The following is a 23,197-nucleotide window of genomic DNA, read 5'->3' as shown; positions in this document are numbered from 1 at the left end:
CGACATTTGATTAACAACGTCCATTTTAGAAAATGGATGCAGAATAGATGGTACCAATTCCAGGTTGATAACGCAAGCTATCTAGATAAACCAGAAATATTCTGGGAGACAGCGAAGGCTGTCTTTAGAGGGGAGATCAAGGCGTATTTAGCAAGAGTTAAGGCGATCCGGGGCAAGAGAGAGGAGCAACTCTCTAACACACTGAGAAATAGCTACCGCAAATATCTTAGCAATCCTTCTATTGATCTATGGAATAAATATAAAAACAGTAAATCAGTATATGATCTCTTCTTAAAACAACAGTCAATTTCAGAGGAACAAAAACTTAAAGCTTTCTATTCAGGGGTACAGGGTGTTTTGGCTAAATATATTGCGGGAATCATTAAGATTAGACAACAAAAAAACTATATTGCAGCATTGAAAATTGGGAACAATAGAGTGACCGACCCTGTAGAGATAAGGGAAGCTTTCTTTCAAACCTTTCAACACCTCTATGCTACCAAGCAGGTCAGTATGGTAAATAAGGAGCAGTTTTGGCAACAGGTAAGTTTACCCCAAATAGGAACAGAAGATCTTCAGAGACTCAATGAACCTATATCTAGGGAAGAAATAGTAAGTGCTATTAAAAAGTTAAAATCTGGAAAAGCTCCCGGACCAGATGATTTGCCGGCTGAATTCTATAAAATACTTCTGGAACAAATATCTCCAGTCTTAGGTAAATTATTTAATGAATATTTTGTAGGTAATAAACCACAATCTTCATTATTTGCGGCATCTAACATAGTGTTGATACTTAAGAAAGGTAAGGACCCAGAACTTCCATCCTCTTACAGGCCAATTTCACTCCTTAACCAAGATTATAAAATCCTCACGTACATTTTAGCTAACAGACTAAAATCTCCTTTAGGATCTATGATACATCCTGATCAGACAGGTTTTATGATGGGTAGAAATCCAGTTAAGAACTTACGGAAAGTCCAATTAGTATTGGACCATTATTGGAATAAACTGGAGAAGAAAAGACATTACGCTAAACCCGATCAGGCTATCCTCACAATTGACGCCGAAAAAGCGTTTGATTCCATTATATGGGATCATCTGTTTACTTCATTGGAGAACTTTGGTATAACGGGGACTTTCCAACAATTCATTAGACAGCTTTACCTAGAACCAACCTCTTCAATAATAGTGAATGGGCACCCTACTAATAAGATAGTTCTTAGGCGTGGCACGCGTCAAGGCTGCCCATTATCACCATTCCTTTTTAATTTATCTATTGAACCATTGGCAATCTATCTACGGAAGGCAATGCAGGGCATTCAGATTGGAGGAGTTAGAGTGGTTCTTTCATTATTTGCAGATGATCTGTTACTTTTCCTTAGTAATACAGCTGTTTCTATCCCTCGGCTTATTACGATATTCAACATATTTAGCTCGTTTTCAGGCTATAAAATTAACTATGAGAAGTCAGAGATTTTGTGGATACATAAACCCTGTGAGCAGAGAAACTATCCTTTTATGGAAACAACACAGATCACATATTTAGGCATCACATTGAGCAAAGATCCTAACCTATGGTATGATCTTAATTTTAAGCCATGTATTAGAGAACTGGATAGGAAGCTTCAGAATTGGGGCAATTTACCGCTTTCAATTACAGCCCGAATTATGCTGATCAAGGTGGTCCTGTTCCCAAAGCTCCTATATTTTCTGCAGAACCTCCCTTTGCTACTATATAAAAAAGACTTGACCTTTCTTTATAGGAGCTTTAATCGATTTATCTGGCAAGGAAAGAAACCACGTATTTCCATATTCAAATTAACATTACCAAAAGTCTATGGAGGGATGGCATGTCCAAATGTTAAATTTTATAATTATGCAGCTTTAGCCAAATTCGCGTTAGACTGGATTTCTGAAAAAGAGTTAGTTTCCTTTTTCGAGATTGAAACTTCAGTAATCAAGCCTTTTAACTTAAAGGCAATTTTGCACCATCCTGCAAATAGTCTTCCTGGAACAATATACCAATTGACTACATTTAAATTCATAATACAGGCTTGGCAAAAAATATGTAGTGAATTAAGAATCGATTTTCGGAAATCAGAGTTTTTACCCTTACGGGGTAACCCAGGCTTTTCGCCGGGATTAGACCCCTCAATATTCCAGATATGGTCGGAGCGGGGAGTGAACTATGTAGTGCAAATATGTGAAGGTAATAACTTGAGGTTGCAATCGTTTGAGAAACTATCTCATCAATTTAATCTCCCTAGGACTAGTTTTTTTGCCTACTTACAGGTTAGACATTGGATTGAGAAATTGAGACAGGATACAGGGCTGGAAATTGACAGTAAAGAACTAAAAACAATCATTAGAGAATACCATGAGGGGGTGAGCACTATTTCTCGTATTTATGACATCATTCTGAAAATCGGGGGGAAACATAATATTGTGGAGATAACGAATAAGTGGTCCAAAGATAAAATTACCTTAGACACCACGACAATTTTGCAGAGCATAGCACTGGTCTCAGGCACTACGATTATGCATAGCTGGAAAGAATCACACCTGAAAATGATATACAGAGTGTACCTTACACCGGCTAGACTAGCCAAATGGGATCAGGAAAGGAAAAACTGTCCCAAATGCTATTCTGAGAATGCAGATCTGACACATTGTTTTTGGACATGTCCAAAAATATATCAATTTTGGCAGAAAATAATCTTCTGGGGCATTAAAATAACAGGGATAAGATTTAAACTCAGTTTATCTCAGATCTTCTTTCTATGCAAATATACTCTCGCTATGCCTAATAATAGATTTATTAATCTACTCATACTGATAGGGCGGAATCTAATTCTTAAAAATTGGAGAGGCAAAAAAACCCCTAGATTTAAAGATTTCTTAAAAGAAGTACACCATCAGATGGTGTTCGAACAATATAATATAAGAGATATTAATTCCAAACAGCTGCCCCGGTTTTTTAATAAGTGGAAGAAATATATTTGCTCACTCCCATTGGAAACACAGAGACAGGCGGTATCTTATTGGAAAAGGTCCACCTGGATACAACAACAAATTGAAAGGGGGAATCTTCCGAGGCTCTGGTTTTCAGAGGAATAGATTTGAGAAGTGAAGTCCAAGGAGGTCTTTAAAGTGTAACTTTTTTTTTTTTTTTTTTTTTTTCTTTCTCTCTTCTCTCTTCTCCCCCCCCCGTTGTTCTCCCCTAGGCTTGATTCAGAGAGTGTTGTGCCAATTAGCGTATTAGGATCAAGTTTCTCTAAGGAGCACTATATAGAGCTTATGAATAGAAAAGTACCCTCTAATACGAATCAATAGTGGTCCCGAAAACTAGGTATATATAAAGAAGTAAATATGCTGATCTTAGATGTAGATATTTCAGGGAGTCCAGTCTTTAAAGGCATTAGGGCCAGTCAATAAGTGGCCATTGAGCAGCCTAATTTGGAGTATCCAGTTTAGTAACAGAAATAAGACTCAATGACCATATTGAAACCAGAAGAAGTTATTTTTTAGTTAAAGCTGACCCGCTTTTGATTGCAAATAGTGACTAAGGAGTCTTAGAAGAGTTAAAGGAGAATAATTTAATTTATGGAACCATTCAAACGTAGATAAGCAGGAATGTACTTGAGCTTCTCTCTTGGGAGGGAAAGAGCATTTCAGACTGTTTCTTTTTCTTTCTTTTTTTTTCTGCTTCATTCCTCCTTCCCTTAATGGTAAATTCAGAGGTAGAGGATGTTATTCAATGATACCATAGTTAAATATGGAGTCCTTTTGAATTATTATCTTATTGTATTCCTTTTATGATATATTCGACCTATACATGATCTATGTATCCTTTGTAATATTTTGGTTGTTGTTTAGATATGGTACAGAAATTACCCATATCTATGTGTTGACAAATGAATGTAATATTTTTTTTTTTCTCTATATTAATAAAAATCCTTTAAAAAAAAAAAAAAAAAAAAAAAAAAAGAGGGGAAGGGAATATATCTACTACCACTAGAAATAAACTCAGCTAACCTCAATTTAGAGGGCATGGGAGAGTATATCAAGGACATAGATCATTACAAACTATTATGACCACAAACCTAAGTCCTTAACCCGGAAGGACAAATGTATTGGGGGTCTGATTATCAGCTCTAACTATAATAAAACACTCTTATGAATTTTGTAGGGAGTTAAAGATGGGATCTGTGTCCCTTTTGCTTAAAGAATAAGCCCCCCGGGGGGGGCGGAGTTCATAGATAGAAGTATGCTAGAAACAAGAAATATTAGGATTGGACCTGGACCGGTACCAGGGATATACAAAATGGAATCATGCACATACATAAGTAACAATTGTCTCTAACCCAAAATTTCCACAGTGACATAGTATAATCTTGCAGTTTAATTTAAAACAGAAGATCCTATATAGGTGTATAAAAGGCATAAATAGATGTGGACCTAGATTATGGTCATGACCTGACTAGAAATAAAAAAAAAAAAAAAAAAAAAAGATGGCAGCACTATCTCCTGTCATGAAGTGCTCCAGATGACTACCTAGGTATCTATTCAACACAAAATATCATGAGAACTAAGACATTTTATAGAGGTAAATTGCAATTTTTTTTTAAATTGTATGCTCTGTCTGAACGACAAAATAAAAATGTTGGGTTTTATATCCCTTTAATAAACATATATGGCAAGAGTTTTCCTGTAATACTGTGGGGACAAATAATCCTCTTGAGAAGCCATCTTTGTAGAGCATGGCTTTGTTACTGTAGTTTGTTGGGTGGTTGCTAGTTTTGTGCATTTTCACTTTAAAATGTAAACTCTTTAGTACGGAGCTAATTTACACTCCTGTAATAAAACTATTTAGTCCTTGCAAAGATTGCAGCTTCACATACATTCAGAAGAACAAACTTAAAATACTAGTTTGGAAATAGAATATAAATACTGGGGGAGGGGGGGGGAAATCTATAAAATGCAAAAAAATAAAATAAAAATAAAAATTGCGCTTAAAGGGTTAGTAAACCCAAATTTGTTCATTGGTGATTTAGATAGAACATGCAATTTTAAGGAACTTTCTAATTTACTACTACTATCAACATTTCTTTGTTCTCTTGCTATCTTTTTTTAAAAAGCAGTAATTTAAAGCTTAGGAGCTAGCCCATTTTAGGTTCAGCACCCTGGATAGTACTTGCTTATTGGTGGCTACATTTAGCAAACCAATAAGCAAGCATAACCCAGGTTTTCAACCAAATATGGGCCGGCTCTTAAGCTTTACATTCTTGTTTTTTAAATAAGGATAGCAAGAGAATGAAGAGAAATTAAAAATAGGAGTAAATGAGAATCTTGCTTAAAATTGCATGTTCTATCTGATTTATTAAAGAAAATATTTGGGTTTAGTGTCCCTTTAAGTGTCACTAAAACAGCACCACTAGACATGTTTACAGATATAGTTCTGTCACAATATATTTTGCACTCCTGTTTATGATAACTCGCTATTCTGGTACCCTTTTCTCTGTTTTATCTTTTCTAGATAGTTGATTGCAGCTCCTATGGTCTGCTGGCTAGATGGGAATACAATAGTGGCTGATCCATTGGGGCAGTGAAGCTAGTGCCCCTACAAAAATTCAATATACATAATCCCTCCTGAACAGATTACATCTGCCTTATTACTCCTCGCCATGGGACATTTATCAACTAAAAGGCAAATTAAGAGGGGGGCGTGTCGGAACGGCGTACTTGACAGGACACATTTTCTGCGAGCTCTACAGGAATCCTCTATAATCCGCCGATTACCGAGTCTAAAAACAGCACATTATGATCTCTTTATAACAAACATCAAGCCATAGTTATAAATCAATCTGTTGCTATATGACAGCTTCATGTTGATGTATCTATGAAACTGGAGCCACAGATCGGAAATATAAGGCCTAAGGCAGCGGCCCACTACTAGGCAGCGACCCCCCCCTATCCACCTGATACCTGTCTTACTGAGCCTTCTTTCTAACACCAGACAGTGCATTATACCACTGTTATTCAAGCAACCTAACGTACATATAACCATTGATACATTTACCGATAGCCTACCTCAAGATGGCAACCGCATGGGAGAGCGACCTAGAGCGGCACTTAGAACACCGCTTTGCTAAGCTGGAGAATCTGCTATTTAAAATATATCAGAGATCACTGCCCAGAGCCTTCATAGAGAGCTTTGAACCAATATTGGAGCCCCTGTCTATATAAGAGCCTGTACAGGACCTTTTGAACGATGACCAGAAGCAACAGCAAGATGCAGAGAGAGCCCCATGTCTCGCAAACGCTTTCAATGATAAATCAGAAGCACGGGGTTCAGCCAAAGATCTTCAAACTACCCGATGTGATCATAACTGCATGCAGTTTGCACGTACATACAAACATCTGGAACCTGCAGTCTTACGACATGGCGCCACAAAACCAGCATTGGCTACGGAGGGAAATGTTCCTAAAGCAGTGCGACATGGTTTACACAATCCCTCTGAGCCTTTAAACACCTACCTTGCAACGCAAGCAGAGCTAGCACAATATCATTTTGCATTATTGATTGTTGCAGTGGAAAAAAGTTTCATTCCTCCATCACAAGCCTCTGAAGACATAGCTTTGCCACCCTCACCAGGTCCAGTATCTACAGCGCCCAGTGGGGACACGAAGACAGTAGATAAAGGACTAGCAACTATTGGACTTATAATTTACCCAACTGTGAAGCTTCTTACCAAAGGCATATACATACGGCACTACCCTCACCTCTCAGCAGTATTAACTCAGACAAACATAAGCCTTGACACAGGCTAAAGAGACAACCGGACTAAAACTGCTAGCTTTACATGCTTCAGAAACTTACATTTCATCCTCAACGATCCCTTTTCATAAGCAACTGTTGTGATCCTGAAGCATCATAGCACTCTTTTTCAGTGGAACTTTTACACCGTCTGTGGGACCCAGCCTAAGATGCCAGTAAAATCCTAGGGATAATAAAGTACAAATATCTTGAATTTATGATCTTTTGCCCCAAATATAGTGGTGAAGATATGGTTGGGACTCTTACCCGTGTTATGTTGTATTGACTCTAAATCCTTAGCCTAGTTAACTAAATGTAACCTACAATGTTCTAAGTTTTTGCATCTCTAGACTATGTTATAGTAATATCTACACAAGGAAAGCATACATTTTGACAATGTCCCCCCAGTTAATCTGTATGAAATTTATGTTTTTATTTACTATACTACATTATAGTAACATTCACTTTAGTGAAGCTTTCAGTCTGACAATGTCCATAATTTAATTTGTAATGTGCAAGCCGCCTTCAGCTTTTTTAGTGCCAATACTGAAAGCGAGACACATATAAATTTTAATATATACTGCCAACCCTTCATTACACTCACTCAGCACCTTACTGACCTTCTCCCCGTGGCTAGTGGCCTGAGTCATGGGAGAGATATAGAAAAGGCAGACTAAACACAGTATTAGGAAAGGCAGCCATCACACTCATAAAGCACATTTGGAATTAGAATAATCCTTCACTCAAAATCCCTTAGCCCTCATGTTTATAACACCCAAAGCCAGTTATTTGATCTTGCATTTAGCACAGACATTCTCTCACTATACTCTGGACTCAATACCTAATGCTGTACATCTTCCCACTACTACAGGTTACTTAAGCTCTATACTAACTTTCTAAGTTATGGTTTTGGCTTTTGAATTGAACATTTCGTTATATAAGGTTTATACAATTCTGCTATGTTTCAAACTTAGAATTTCCCTATATCTCTCTGTACATTAAAACTAAGGATCCAAGAGTGGTCCAACATCTGTAACCAGGGGGATAAAAAGCATTATTGTTTAAGTTTTGCTAAATGTTTTCCATTATTTTCATTATGATGGTATAACAACTGTACTATGCAATTCCTCAATAAAAAAATTTAATAAAAAAAGGCAAATTAAGAGACTTCCGGTGGGCAGTGCAACAAGATGGCAGCAAAGTGCTGAAGGCTCTGATAAACCTATGGCCTAGATTTAGAGTTGGGCGGTAGCCGTCAAAACCAGCGTTAGGAGGCTCCTAACGCTGGTTTTTACCGCCCGCTGGTATTTGGAGTCAGTCAGGAAAGGGTCTAAACGCTCACTTTGCAGCCGTGACTTTTCCATACCGCAGATCCCCCTACGCCATTTGCGTATCCCTATCTTTTCAATGGGGATCTTTCTAACGCCGTTATTTAGAGTCGTGGCTGAAGTGAGCGTTAGAAATCTAACGACAAAGCTCCAGCCGCAGAAAAAAGTCAGTAGTTAAGAGCTTTCTCTGGGCTAACGCCGGTTATAAAGCTCGTAACTACTGTGTTCTAAAGTACACTAACACCCATAAACGACCTATGTACCCCTAAACCGAGGTCCCCCCACTTCGCCGCCACTCTATTAAAATTTTTAGACCCCTAATCTGCCGCTACGTACACCGCCGCCAGCTACGTTATCCCTATGTACCCCTAATCCTGCTGCCCCTAACATCGCCGACCCCTAATATTATATTTATTAACCCCTAATCTGCCGCCCCCGAGCTATCGCTGACAACCTGCATATTTTTTTAACCCCTAATCTGCCGCTCCGTACATCACCGCCGCAGACCTACATTATCCCTATGTACCCCTAATCTGCTGCCCCAACACAGCTGACCCCTATATTATAGTTATTAACCCCTAATCTGCCGCCCCCAACCGTCGCCTCCACCTACCTACAATAATTAAACCCCTAATCTGCCGACCCGACCACACCGCTACTATAATAAATGTATTAACCCCTAAAGCTAAGTCTAACTCTAACCCTAGACACCCCCCTAACTTAAATATAATTTAATGTAACAAAATAAATTAACTATTATTAAATATATTATTCCTATTTAAAAGCTAAATACTTACCTGTAAAATAAACCCTAATATAGCTACAATATAAATAATAATTATATTGTAGCTATTTTAGGATTAATATTTATTTTACAGGCAACTTTGTAATTATATTAACCAGGGTACAAAGCTATTAAATAGTTATTGACAATTTAATAGCTACCTAGTTAAGAATAATACAAAATTACCTGTAAAATAAATCCTAACCTAAGTTACAATTAAACCTAACACTACTCTATCAATAAATTAATTAAATACAAGTACCTACAATTATCTACAATTAAACCTAACACTACACTATCAATTAATTAATTAAATACAATACCTAACAAATAAATACAATTAAATAAACTAACTAAAGTACAAAAAATAAAAAAGAACTAAGTTACAAAAAAATAAAAAATATTTACAAACATCAGAAAAATATTACAACAATTTTAAACTAATTACACCTACCTCTAAGCCCCCTAATAAAATAACAAAGCCCCCCAAAAATAAAAAAAATATGCCCTACCCTATTCTAAATTAAAAAAGTTCAAAGCTCTTTTACCTTACCAGCCCTGAACAGGCCCTTTGCGGGGCATGCCCCAAAGAATTCAGCTCTTTTGCCTGTAAAAAAAACACATACAATACCCCCCCCCAACATTACAACCCACCACCCACATATCCCTAATCTAACCCAAACCCCCCTTAAATAAACTAACACTAAGCCCCAGAAGATCTTCCTACCTTATCTTCACCTCACCGGGTGTCACACCGATCCGTCCTGGCTCCGATGTCTTGATCCAAGCCCAAGCGGGGGGCTGAGAGATGTCCATGATCCGGCTGAAGTCTTCATCCAAGCGGGAGCTGAAGAGGTCCATGATCCGGCTGAAGTCTTCTATCAACGGCATCTTCAATCTTCTTTCTTCCGGATCCATGTTCATCCCGCCAAACGCGGAACATCCATCTTCACCGACGACTTCCCGACGAATGACGGTTCCTTTAAGGGACGTCATCCAAGATGGGTGTCCCTCGAATGTCCGATTGGCTGATAGGATTCTATCACCAATCGGAATTAAGGTAGGAAAATTCTGATTGGCTGATGGAATCAGCCAATCATAATCAAGTTCAATCCGATCGGCTGATCCGATCAGACCAATTAGATTGAGCTCGCATTCTATTGGCTGATCGGAACAGCCAATAGAATGCGAGCTCAATTTGATTGGCTGATCGGATCAGGCCAATCGGATTGAACTTGATTCTGATTGGCTGATTCCATCAGCCAATCAGAATTTTCCTACCTTAATTCCAATTGGCTGATAGAATCCTATCAGCCAATCGGAATTCGAGGGACGCCATCTTGGATGACGTCCCTTAAAGGAACCGCCATTCGTCGGGAAGTCGTCGGTGAAGATGGATGTTCCGCGTCGGCGGGATGAACAAGGATCCGGAAGAAAGAAGATTGAAGATGCCGTTGATAGAAGACTTCAGCCGGATCATGGACCTCTTCAGCTCCCGCTTGGATGAAGACTTCAGCCGGATCATGGACATCTTCAGCCCCCCGCTTGGGCTTGGATCAAGACATCGGAGCAGGACGGATCGGTGTGATACCCGGCGTGGTGAAGATAAGGTAGGAAGATCTTCAGGGGCTTAGTGTTAGGTTTATTTATGGGGGGTTTGGGTTAGATTAGGGGTTTGTGGGTGGTGGGTTGTAATGTTGGGGGGGGGGTATTGTATGTTTTTTTTACAGGCAAAAGAGCAGAATTCTTTGGGGCATGCCCCGCAAAGGGCCCTTTTCAGGGCTGGTAAGGTAAAAGAGCTTTTCTATTTTAATTTTAGAATAGGGTAGGGCATTTTTTTTATTTTGGGGGTCTTTGTTATTTTATTAGGGGGGCTTAGAGTAGATGTAATTAGTTTAACATTGTTGTAATATTTTTCTAATGTTTGTAAAATATTTTTTATTTTTTTGTAACTTAGTTAGTTTATTTCATTGTATTTATTTGTAGGTATTGTATTTAATTAATTTATTGATAGTATAGTGTTAGGTTATTGTAGATAATTGTAGGTATTGTATTTAATTAATTTAATGATAGTGTAGTGTTAGGTTTAATTGTAACTTAGGTTAGGATTCATTTTACAGGTAATTTTGTAATTATTTTAACTAGGTAACTATTAAATAGTTATTAACTATTTAATAGCTATTGTACCTGGTTAAAATAATTACAAAATTGCCTGTAAAATAAATATTAATCTTAAAATAGTTACAATATAATTATTATTTATATTGTAGCTATATTAGGGTTTATTTTACAGGTAAGAGGGCGGGGAGTGGCGGCGGGTTAGGGGTTAATAACTTATTAGAGTAGCGGCGAGGTCCGGTCGGCAGATTTGGGGTTAATAAGTGTAGGTAAGGTAGCGGCGACATTGGGGGGGGCAGATTTAGGAGTTAATAAATATAATATAGGGGTCGGCGGTGTTAGGGACAGCAGATTAGGGGTACATAGGGATAATGTAGGTTGCGGCGGTGTACGGAACGGCAGATTAGGGGTTAATAATAATATGCAGGGGTCATGCGATAGCGGGCGCGGCAGATTAAGGGTTAATAAGTGTAAGGTTAGGGGTGTTTAGACTCGGGGTACATGTTAGGGGTGTTAGGTGCAGACTTAGGAAGTGTTTCCCCCATAGGAAACAATGTAGCTGCGTTAGGAGCTGAACGCTGCTTTTTGCAGGTGTTAGGTTTTTTTTCAGCTCAAACAGCCCCATTGTTTCCTATGGGGGGGAATCGTGCACGAGCACGTTTTGAAGCTGGCCGCGTCCGTAAGCAACGCTGGTATTTAGAGTTGCAGTGGCTGTAAATATGCTCTACGCTCCCTTTTTTGAGCCTAACGCAGCCATTCTGTGACTCTAAATACCAGCGGTATTTAAAAGGTGCGGGAGAAAAAAAGCCAGCGTAGCTAACGCACCCCTTTGGCCGCAGAACTCTAAATCTAGCCGTATGTTTGTTAATCCTGTTTGCAACGAAGACTCATTGCCATTCACATCTCCATTGACAGCTTTTGCGTCTGGGAACTACAGTGGATAGAGAGATCACCATCTTCTCTTCCAGAAAGGTGCATTCAAGGATTCTTTGTGACACAGTGGAAGTGTCGACAGTTTTACTTTTACTTCTCAATATGGCCTCTTTTGCTAAAGAGCTGATGAACTGCTCTTACCTTGTTTGGATAACCTGCTTGCATCCTGTTTGATGCTGCATCAAGTGATACAGGATATCCAGCGTCCAATCTTGTTGCTGGAGCATACCTCTGAATCTAAAGGACATGTTCTTGGAGTTCAACAACCACCATTGTCTGCATGGTTCCTAGATTCCACATGGCCTGATGGTGCAGAGTTGGGGGTAGATTTAAGCAGCAGATGCCTGCTTTCTACCCCCCGAAGTTTCAGGTCCACCTGAAACTTAAGTTAAGAAGCAGCGGTCATAAGACCGCTGCTCTTAACTTGTCTGCCAACTTTTAGGTGCCACCAATTGGGCCACCAATGAGCAGGGGGTGGCATTGCACAAGCATTTCACTAGAAATTCTTGTGCAAATGTTAAATGTCGACAGTGTACAGCAAATCATGTCTGCCCGGGAATTGATAAATTGTCCCCAAATTTCATGTTATGGCGCTTCTCTAACTCTTAGTGGATCTTTTAATCCCCTGGATGATAGTAAGTGTGGCAAAGCAAAGTGGAACCCTTTGTGACGGATCAACAGAGCACTTATCTTCAGTGTTTTCCTATGACTTTGACACGTTGGACCTCCATGCAGCTCCAAATCTTATTAGACACACAGTATGAAAATGCATGGTGTGTAGGGAGGAATCATACTGGCCCTAAGAAATTTTGAGATGGTGCATTCGTGGAAGATATCTGATGCGGTTGTACTGCACTTCACATGATCCTTCTTTTCTTAGTAAAAGGAGGTGCAATATCATGGATTCATTCAGTGCAAAGTTTAAGACTCAGAAGAGATATTGGCTGAAGGGACATACTGGAGACTGAAACGACTGTTTAATACTGAACTCTTGTTAATATAACAGAATGTTTTGTTGAATAGCCAGTTTGTAATCTTTCTATAACGCAATTGTTTTTTTGACATGATAATTTAGTCACTGTCTGTCGTGACCCAGCCTTGAATTGAACCTGGGACCTGTTTCTATTTCTGCTGCTGTTCTTTCCCAGCCTGTTGTCTTGCCTCTCTGCCACCAAACGGCTTGATCACAGGCTAAGAATATTGGGGTTTTCTGTTTGCTGCAACTTTGGCTCTCTGGCTCCACCTGCTTACCAGCTGAAACAAATCAGATAATCAGCAGCGTACTATATCTGGGAGGTTTGCTGGCAGTTCTGGTCCTTGACATTGAGTGTTATACTCTGAAAGACCCTCTGGTCCTGTTTCCTGAGTGAAACACAGATTTGTTTGATTTCCTGGTTCCTGATTTCTGCTTCATTTCCTGACTACCTTCTGGATATTCCCTTGGCACTGTGTTTCGTTTTTGGACTGATTTCCTGGCAATTGATCTTGCCTAATTCTCTATTTCCTAAAGACTGACTCAGGTACTTTTGCTTGTTTGTTACCTGATACTATAGAGTTCCAGTTTGCAGTCTATGTAAGATTCCTGTTTGTTACTACAATGTTCCAGTCTACAGCATATGCAAGTATCCTGTATGTTATTACAAAGCCCTGTATTCCTGCCTGTTATTACACAGTTCCAGTCTACAGCATATGCAAGTATCCTGCCTGTTATTACAAAGCACTGCATTCCTGCCTGTTATTACACAGTTCCAATCTACAGCATATGCAAGTATCCTGCCTGTTATACAAAGCTCTGCATTCCTGCCTGTTATTACACACTTCCAGTCTACAGCATATGCAAGTAAGTATCCTGCCTGTTATACAAAGCTCTACATTCATGCCTGTTATTACACAGTTCCAGTCTACAGCATATGCAAGTATCCTGCCTGTTATTACAAAGATCTGCATTCCAGCCTGTTATTACACAGTTCCAATCTACAGCATATGCAAGTATCCTGCCTGTTATTACAAAGATCTGTATTCCTGACTAATACTACAGCCTATAGACATTGCCTTATCTAATTGCATATCTCTGCATTGCTAATTATCCTATGAATTAAACCATCACCTTTATTTCCTAAAACCTTGTACCTGTTTAATTATGCCAAAAAGGAAAGACATAAGCAAAGGAGAAATGGTTAACACTTATGTCCGTGTGTGAGCAAATTAGGCCAAATCTCTTATTCTAGAGTTAACATCCCTAGACGTGAGACCAACATATTGAATGTTGCAAAGAATGCAGGTGACAAGGTATATGACGTTGGTGCTGGTACAATTTAAACAAGATTTAATAGGATAAACAGTCCCTGTTACAGTTGATCTGAATTCTGTCGTAATTTGTGCATAATCACATGGCTTACACTTTTTGTGTCCACATCTATACATGCCCTGATGTCTCAGCCAAGAGCTAGTATGTTGTGTGGTTGGTCTAAGTTGTGTCGGTGATAGAATTGAAGCCAAAGTGGCACATTTTTTGTAAGAGCATCTAATGCCATTTTTTACTACATCAGTGAGCTTGTCATCTGCAATTAGGAGGGGAAAATGTTTTTTGATAATATTGCAGACTTCAGGGTATTGAGCACTATACTCCGTTACAAAGTAAATACCCTGAAAGTTGCTGTTGGTATTCTTGCATTTATCAAGTAACATTGACTGTCTGGGGATGAGATTAACCTGCTGCCTTGCCTGTTTAATGTGTCGTTTAGAATATTGTCTCGATCTCAGTCTATTTTCTAATAGGCTAGCTTCATGTTCAAAATCTTCCTCTCTGCTGCAGTTCCTTTTTATACGCATAAATTGGCCTTTAATATACAGACCTTCAACACACACACCCTTTTTTCGTCACGCGGTGACGTCTACAGAGCTGCAGACCGGGTTTTGCATAGAGGCGGCGGAAGTAAGAGAAGTCGGCAGACACGCTGCCATCGGATATCCTCCGTTCATATACAGGATTTCTCTCTTCAGTGCTTAAGGTACACCTCGCATATTGGCTCATATATGTACTGTTTGGGGGTGTGTTTGTCGACTCAGTCCGGTGCCTGATTTGGCCTAATTTGCTCACACACGGACATAAGTGTTAACCATTTCTCCTTTGCTTATGTTGCTTTTGGGTATTAACTGGTGATACCCGGGATTTCACTTTATGCCATATGTGTGATATTTGCCAGCAGTTACATCTATCTATCCATCTGATGGGACACTCTATACACTGAGGTACAGATCTGAGGAGTTTCATTTTTCAATTTGAGCCTTGTTCCATATAACATAGAACATGGAAGGCACAACTCAGCCACAGTTTTACTCCCTTATGTCAGCCACAGCAAGAGTTTACACAGAGACTGAATGTGCAAAGATTTTCTCTGATGCTCAAGGGACTTTTTCCTTATCTACACTGTTTGAATCCCTGGAAAATCTTTTATTCAAGGAAATTAAAGCACAATGGGACATTTGGACATTCCAATCTTATATAAAAGCTAAAATGATCCCAAGGGGTTTGCGAATTTTAAAGTTTCCCACTTTTGAGGTTGATATCAATGACAAAGATTTTGTGAATGCATGGAATAATGTATTATCTGATTGTTCATTACAACTTATGCAGTTATTAATCCAAATTAGAACACAACATCTTAATGACATCAAAAGTGAGATTGATACATTACAATTAGAACTGAACAAACGTAGTACAGATCCTGACTTTTCTAGATTTGATGCTATTTTACAAACATCTCTAGCTAAGGGTAAACAGGTGATAATGGAAAACAAACATGTCAAATTCATTAGAGATAAGACTGATTACTCTAAGGATTCGGTTTATCTATGGAATAAAAAACAACGTAGGGAATACAGACGCAATACACCGAAATCTAATAAACAGAAAAGTAAACGTAGAAATCGCAATAGACACAACAAATCTGTAACGTTCACAGACAGTGATACAGACAGATCTGATAAATCTTCAGATGAAAATCTCTCTGCTAGCGAGGAAGAGGTAGATACACTTACACGAACTAATACAATAACCAATCAGCAGCCAGGTATATTAAAAACAGCTCCTCCACCCACATCTTCTGTAAATGCTACTGCACAGGGTACAAACCCTACAGATAAAAGACAAATGGGTGCATCCAGCACCAAATATGTTGCGACTAATGCAAATACCCACTCATATACTCCTTATACACATATGGGTACTAACAACAGTATGTGCGATCAATCAACCTTGGAACAGGTTTTTCCCTTAGGACAGATGCCACAGGGGATAGGGGTCCCACGACACACCAATTTACACAACCAAGACAGGTATCCAGTGAGAGGAAACCGCACTCAAACGAAATACAAGTAGATTCAGTTATTAATCTATCTTCCCTTCAGCTTAACAAAGATCAGCTAGAATTGCTTAGCCTAGGACTGGGTTTTGCCCCTACAGCTAAATTTGACTTATTTCAGACAATGATAGATGTTAATCGTCTCATCAGAAATATCACTTTAAAAAAGCATTTTTCATCCAACACCTTAGAATGCACATCTTATAGTGATAGTTCAGTCTCTAATTCACGCATCACAGAGTCCTTTACTGAGGCCTGTGATGTCCTAAACTTACAGCACTTATACTCTGAATCTTCTTTTAGTCAGGGTACTATCAACAATGCTGCCACCTTTAAAGACAAGTCTAAATTCTATCCCATCCAGTCTAGAGGCCAAATAATAGAGACATTTCATTCTCGGGTGGAACGAGATTTACAAACTCTTAATGATAATCCTACAGGTTATACCCAAAATTTGCCCATTAGACTAAGAAATGCAATGAGTACATTACAAAATGACACGAATATTGTCATACGCCCCGGCTGATAAAGGTGGCAGCATTGTTGTTTTAAATAGGTCTGATTATGTGGCAGAGGCACACCGCCAATTGGATAATCCACAAGAGTACACTCCACTGACTACTAATCCCACAGCTAGATTTAAGAAGGATCTCCTTGAGATTTTGGATGATGGTGTTGAACATGGGTTTCTTAATGAACAGACTGCTTCATGTCTGTATGTACAACATCCAAAGACACCCATGTTCCACCTTTTTCCAAAAGTTCATAAATCTTTAATTAATGTTAAGGGTCGCCCCATCGTCAGTGGGGTTGATTCCTTACTTGAAAGACTCTCATCCTGGCTTGACACTATACTGCAGCCTTTGGTGAATACTTTACCATCCTTTACCAAGGACACAAAACATATCATTAACCTATTGGCTAAGCATAAGTGGAATGACAACTTTATATGGGTTACTATAGATGCAGTTTCCTTGTACTCCTCTATACCCCACTCAGAAGGTATCATGGCTATAAAATTCTTTTTAGCCAACTATACAGATTAGACTGAGAACTTCCAAAGCTTTATCATTCGTGTATTAGAATTTTTACTTACTCACAATTTCTTTTGCTTTGAGTCAAACTTTTACCTTCAGAAAAGGGGTACAGCAATGGGGGCAAAATTTGCCCCCTCATATGCTAATCTCTACCTAGGCTTCTGGGAGATTAACTGCATCTATGGAGACATTAATCCTTACAGGTCATCTATATATTTCTACAAGAGATATATAGATGACCTGTTATGTATCTGGTCTGGTCCTTCAGAGGATGTGCCCAAATTTGTCTCCTGGCTGAATCAGAACGAGTTGAACTTAAGTTTCACCTTTACTTCTGATCCAGTCAATATAGACTATCTTGACCTCACACTCACTGGTAACTATAATGGCACAATCTCTACTAAGGTCTTTCGCAAACCAATATCAGGCAATACACTTTTACACGCCACCTCTTGTCATCCCACCAACACCGCTTATGCTGTAGCGAAAGGCCAATTTATGCGTATAAAAAGGAACTGCAGCAGAGAGGAAGATTTTGAACATGAAGCTAGCCTATTAGAAAATAGACTGAGATCGAGACAATATTCTAAACGACACATTAAACAGGCAAGGCAACAGGTTAATCTCATCCCCAGACAGTCAATGTTACTTGATAAATGCAAGAATACCAACAGCAACTTTCAGGGTATTTACTTTGTAACGGGGTATAGTGCTCAATACCCTGAAGTCTGCAATATTATCAAAAAACATTTTCCCCTCCTAATTGCAGATGACAAGCTCACTGATGTAGTAAAAAATGGCATTAGATGCTCTTACAAAAAATGTGCCACTTTGGCTTCAATTCTATCACCGACACAACTTAGACCAACCACACAACATACTAGCTCTTGGCTGAGACATCAGGGCATGTATAGATGTGGACACAAAAAGTGTAAGCCATGTGATTATGCACAAATTACGACAGAATTCAGATCAACTGTAACAGGGACTGTTTATCCTATTAAATCTTGTTTAAATTGTACCAGCACCAACGTCATATACCTTGTCACCTGCATTCTTTGCAACATTCAATATGTTGGTCTCACGTCTAGGGATGTTAACTCTAGAATAAGAGAACATATCTCCTCCCTAACAAGGGGTACGGCTACAACTCCTTTAGTGCAACATTTTGCCACTAAACACAACTGCTGCCTTGATTCGTTTAGGTGGACAGCTATTGAAAAAGCCAAGGTCCCTATTAGAGGGGGAGATATAGATAGAGTCCTAGCTAAACGTGAAACCTTTTGGATTTTTCAACTAAAAACCAGACTTCCCCAAGGTCTAAACTCCAAATTTAAATTGATCAATTTTTGGGAGTAAATTCATATGACTATTTATACGATAATTTTTTTGACTGTTTCACTTACACACTCTGATACATTCCTATGTACCCTGACAGTTTCTTAAGGTGCTTACATGTATATATATGTGTACACATTTTTTCTTTCTTTTTTTCTTTTTTACTCTCTAACTAGCTTTTGCTTATGATCACATGCTTTGTATTGCTTGCATTGCCGGTACTATGCGCTATATATAATATAGTGCAGTTATAGCTACATGATTTATTACATAGCGGTCCAGTTGTGATATTTACATGATTCATGTGACATAGCTATCTATATATGAATATATTCTTATATATATATATACATTTAAATCTGTTCTAGCTCTTTTTCTTTTCTTTTCTTTTCTTTTTCTTTCTTTATCTTTCTTCTCTCTTATTGCAACATTGGCAGTGCTAGTCATAGTTTATAGTGTGGACATTATTTGTTACTATGTTTATGTTTATATCTACTATTATTCTACATTGGCTTTTGCCTCATGTATTGTGGTTGTATCCAGCCTCTAATATAAGCATTTCATGTCCTTAACAGGTTAATTTTACTAACCACGCTGTCTGTCTTTTTCAGAGATAATGTGCCGTGCGGTTGCTCTCTAGCCTCTTTTCCCTTTCTTCTTCACTATTCTTTTTCACCATTTTTTCATAACCTCTTCTTATACACCTTTACATCCCACATTTCTTCATACTTTCTATCATCTAACAACTCTTGCTTTAACATATTATGGCATACATAGGGTTAACTTCAATGTGCATGCTAGACGTGTTTAAATGGGCGTACATTTTTAATCCTTGTAGTGTTTTAGCCAACCAGATTGTCTTTTACCTTTCTTAAAGATCACTCAGGTGTAGCACCTTAGGCTATGATTACGGCATTCAGCCGAAACATGTAAGCCATTGGTGCTACGCTCATTTCTCCACACTTTTTTGGCTGATTTTGTGACCGTGTGAGCTGTGTCTCACTTGAACTTAACTTTTAAAGAAATTAATAAAGAACTGTTTTTATTTCATCAACCTGGGACTCCACCTTTTGTTTCTTGATGTTTTCAAAAAGGAAAGACACGCAGACAAAACACAACTTTAAGCCAGAACCTGACACCTCTGCACAACTGCTCCCAAATCCTGAACCTGCTCCCTTGCAGAGTATGACACTGTCTATGTTTGAAAGTACTCGCATTCATACAGGCTGCAGTTTTCTCCACTGTCTTTATTTTCATTCGCGTACACCCTGCATTTTCACATTTCTTGCATGATATAACATTAAGGAAATGTGTCACAACTTGTTTACTATACCTTAACACAAGTCTTTCCATGGAATTGTTTGCAATATGTTGCTGTTATGCACTTGCAGTATCTGAAAATTTAGCAAGCTGCACTAATTATAGTTCCAGTTCTGAGATCTTATACTACACTAGCTATAGGGCAGAACAGAGCTATGTGCTCTGACAGCATAGTTTCTATACAGTGGCATATTTAGGTCTTGTGCTGCCCTAGGCAATCCAAATTGTTTCTATACTGCAAACTGAGAAGGGGTAAAAACCATACATCTGTAGTTTATTACATATTTATTTTCTTTCCATATTTAAAACAAATATATTTATATGTAGGTCTAAATTCTATACCCAAACTTTAACCCTGAGGAAGGTGTGTTCTCATTTTAATACAACTAAATCCATATATGCAATTTTTATGTCATATAATATTTTAATATGAGGTAAGTTAGAGGCACAGCTGAACACTGATGACTTTACGATTGTCTGCAACATACTGCAAATGGACAGAGAGAATAAGAACCCTAATTATGTAGTTTATTATATATTTTTTCTTTTCATATTTGAAACAAGTTTAGTTATATGTAGGTATAAACTGTATACCCAATCAATTACATAAAAACTGTATTTCTCTCCTTAAATTCATATTATGTCTTATACTATTTACATATGAGATCAGACTAGTCAAGTTGGTGGCACATAAGTTAAAGTGTTAAAAACACTTTACTGTGAAGAAGGAAGAAGGTAGGGAGACAGAACTGTGCACATTCAATATTTCATTTTAAAGGGACACTGAACCCAATTTTTTTCTTTCGTTATTGAGAAAGAGCATTCAATTTTAAGCAACTTTCTAATTTACTCCTATTATCAAATTTTCTTCATTCTCTTGGTATCTTTATTTGAAAAGCAAGAATGTAAGTTTAAATCCTGGCCCATGTTTGGTGAACAACCTGGGTTGCTCTTTCTGATTGGTGGATAAATTCATCCACCAATAAACAAGTGCTGTCCAGAGCTCTGAACCAAAAAATATCTGTCTCCTAAGCTTAGATGCCTTCTTTTTTAAATAAAGATAGCAAGAGAAAGAAGAAAAATTGATAATAGGAATAAATTAGAAAGTTGCTTAAAATAACATGCTCTATCTGAACCACAAAATAAAAAATTTGGGTTCAGTGTCCCTTTAAGGGCTGTTAGCCTTAGACTTGATGTTCCAGCAACCACTGGCTGGTTTGTTATGCAGAGCTACCACTGGTTAATATGTTATGCAGCAGGACCAATCCACTGTTTGGTTTGTTATACAGAGCAACCACTTGTTGATTTGTTATGCATGTTGATTTGTTATGCAGCAGTACCAATCTACTTTTTGATTTGTTATACAGAGAAACCAGTGGCTTGTTTGTTATGCATAATTACCACTGTTTGATTTGTTATGCAGCAGTACCAATCCACTGTTTGATTTGTTATACAAAGCTATCCCTGTTTTATTTGTTATGCAGAGCTACCACTGGCTGATTTGTTATGCAAAGCAACCACTGGTTGGATTGTTATGCAGAGCTACCACTGTTTGATTTGTTATACAGAGCTACCACTGTTTGATTTGCTATACAGAGCATCCACTGCTTGATTTCTTATACAGCTCTAGCACTGATATGTTATGCAGCAGTACCAATCCACTATTTGATTTGCTATACAGGGCTATCACTGTTTGAATTGTTATGCAAAGCTACACCTAGCTGTTTTGTTATGCAAAGCAACCACTGGCTGATTTGTTATGCAGATTACCCACTGCCTGATTTGTTATGCAGAGCTAACACTGTTTGATTTGTTATGCAGCAGCTCCAATCTATTGTTTGATTTGATATACAGAGCTACCACTGTTTGATTTGTTATACAGAGCTACCACTGTTTGATTTGTTATGCAGAGCAACTACTGGTTGATTTTTTATGCAGAGCAACCACTGTTTGATTTGTTATACAGTGCTACCTCTGTTTGAATTGCTATACAGAGCAACCACTGCTTGATATGTTATGCAGAGCAACCACTGGTTGATTTGTTATGCAGAGCAACCACTGGTTGATTTGTTATGCAGAGCTACTGCTGTTTAATTTGTTATGCAGAGCTACCGCTGTTTGATTTGTTATGCAGAGCTACCACAGTTTGATTTGTTATGCAGAGTTACCACTGTTTGATTTGTTATGCAAGCCGGACCGACCAAGTCAATTTTTTTAAGTATATCATATTTTACACTCAAGTCTCACACACACTAGTGCAGTGCACCAAAAGTGCTGCCCCCCCCCAAATTTGCCACCCTAGGCACGGCCATGTTAATATGCCCCTATTTCTATAGCATTTGCCTATTTTTTTTGTCCTTAAGAACAGAACAGAATTGGCTAAAAAGGCAGTTAATGTAATCCTTCACCAAGGGTCACGGTACTACTCTAATATTGCTGTTAATTTATTGAAATGCTATTTGCTAGTATATGTTAGTAGTAGTGGGGTTATTTAAGCTTAACTGGAGCTTTTTGTAAGTATTTTAGATTTGTATAGGTTGAACTTGATGGACTTCGGTATTTTTTCAACCTTATCTACTATGTTACTATGTTATTTATTTTTCTTACTGTCTATTCTTATGACTGCCCCCTCACTGAATCTGCTGTTCCAAGACCCTACCGCATCGTCTTGCCTCTATTAATCGGCCGCGCCATTGAATAGTTATGGATGCACTTCTCACACAGCCGAATCACTTGCGCATGCACACTTGTTCAGCTACTGTTGTGTGTTGTGGGGCAGAGGGATGTCGACTGGACCAGTGATGGAAAGCTAAGTCACCCCTGTGGGCGTGGAAAGGCTCTTTGCAGTAAGGTAGAAAGTGTCAGATCCAAGTGGAAGAAGCAGTAGATGCTCCAAACTGAGAGAGCAAGCGGCAAGAAGTTTGTTAATGAACTACATAATGAGTTATTTTTTCTATATTTTGTGCGTAGTGGAGGATTTTAAACTCGCCTTTTATCTCCCCCTAATTTAAAATGTTGTTGTATTCTGCCCGGAATCAACTTCACCCAGCAGTGATTCTAACCTTCTACCAGCTGATGAGTGGCAACAACCACGAAACAGTCTGTCCTGGGATGGTTATGAATCACTGCACTAACCCTAGCTAAGTTTATAAGCTGTG

General features: G+C 38.5%; 1 protein-coding gene across 3 annotated transcripts in view; it reads right to left on the bottom strand.

Annotated features, from left to right (window-relative positions):
• The window catches only part of LOC128663841 (chloride channel protein ClC-Kb), a 437,573-nt gene that overhangs the window by 262,035 nt on the left and 152,341 nt on the right, over nucleotides 1-23,197 (bottom strand). Inside the window, exons 1-2 of one of the 3 annotated variants that reach the window (XM_053718372.1) lie at nucleotides 19,310-19,960; nucleotides 6,881-7,001 (exon numbers count right to left, since the gene is read on the bottom strand). The exons of the other annotated variants lie outside the window; for them this stretch is intronic. Coding sequence (XP_053574347.1) covers nucleotides 6,881-6,887 — 7 coding nt within the window. The 5' untranslated portion in view covers nucleotides 6,888-7,001; nucleotides 19,310-19,960. Of the gene's footprint in view, nucleotides 1-6,880; nucleotides 7,002-19,309; nucleotides 19,961-23,197 lie in introns of those variants that run through there. 3 annotated transcript variants of the gene reach the window in all.

This window comes from Bombina bombina, chromosome 6, assembly GCF_027579735.1.
Source record: "Bombina bombina isolate aBomBom1 chromosome 6, aBomBom1.pri, whole genome shotgun sequence".
Classification (NCBI taxonomy): domain Eukaryota; kingdom Metazoa; phylum Chordata; class Amphibia; order Anura; family Bombinatoridae; genus Bombina; species Bombina bombina.
Note: the sequence above shows the minus strand (reverse complement) of the source record. Positions and strands in the feature narration are given on the sequence as shown.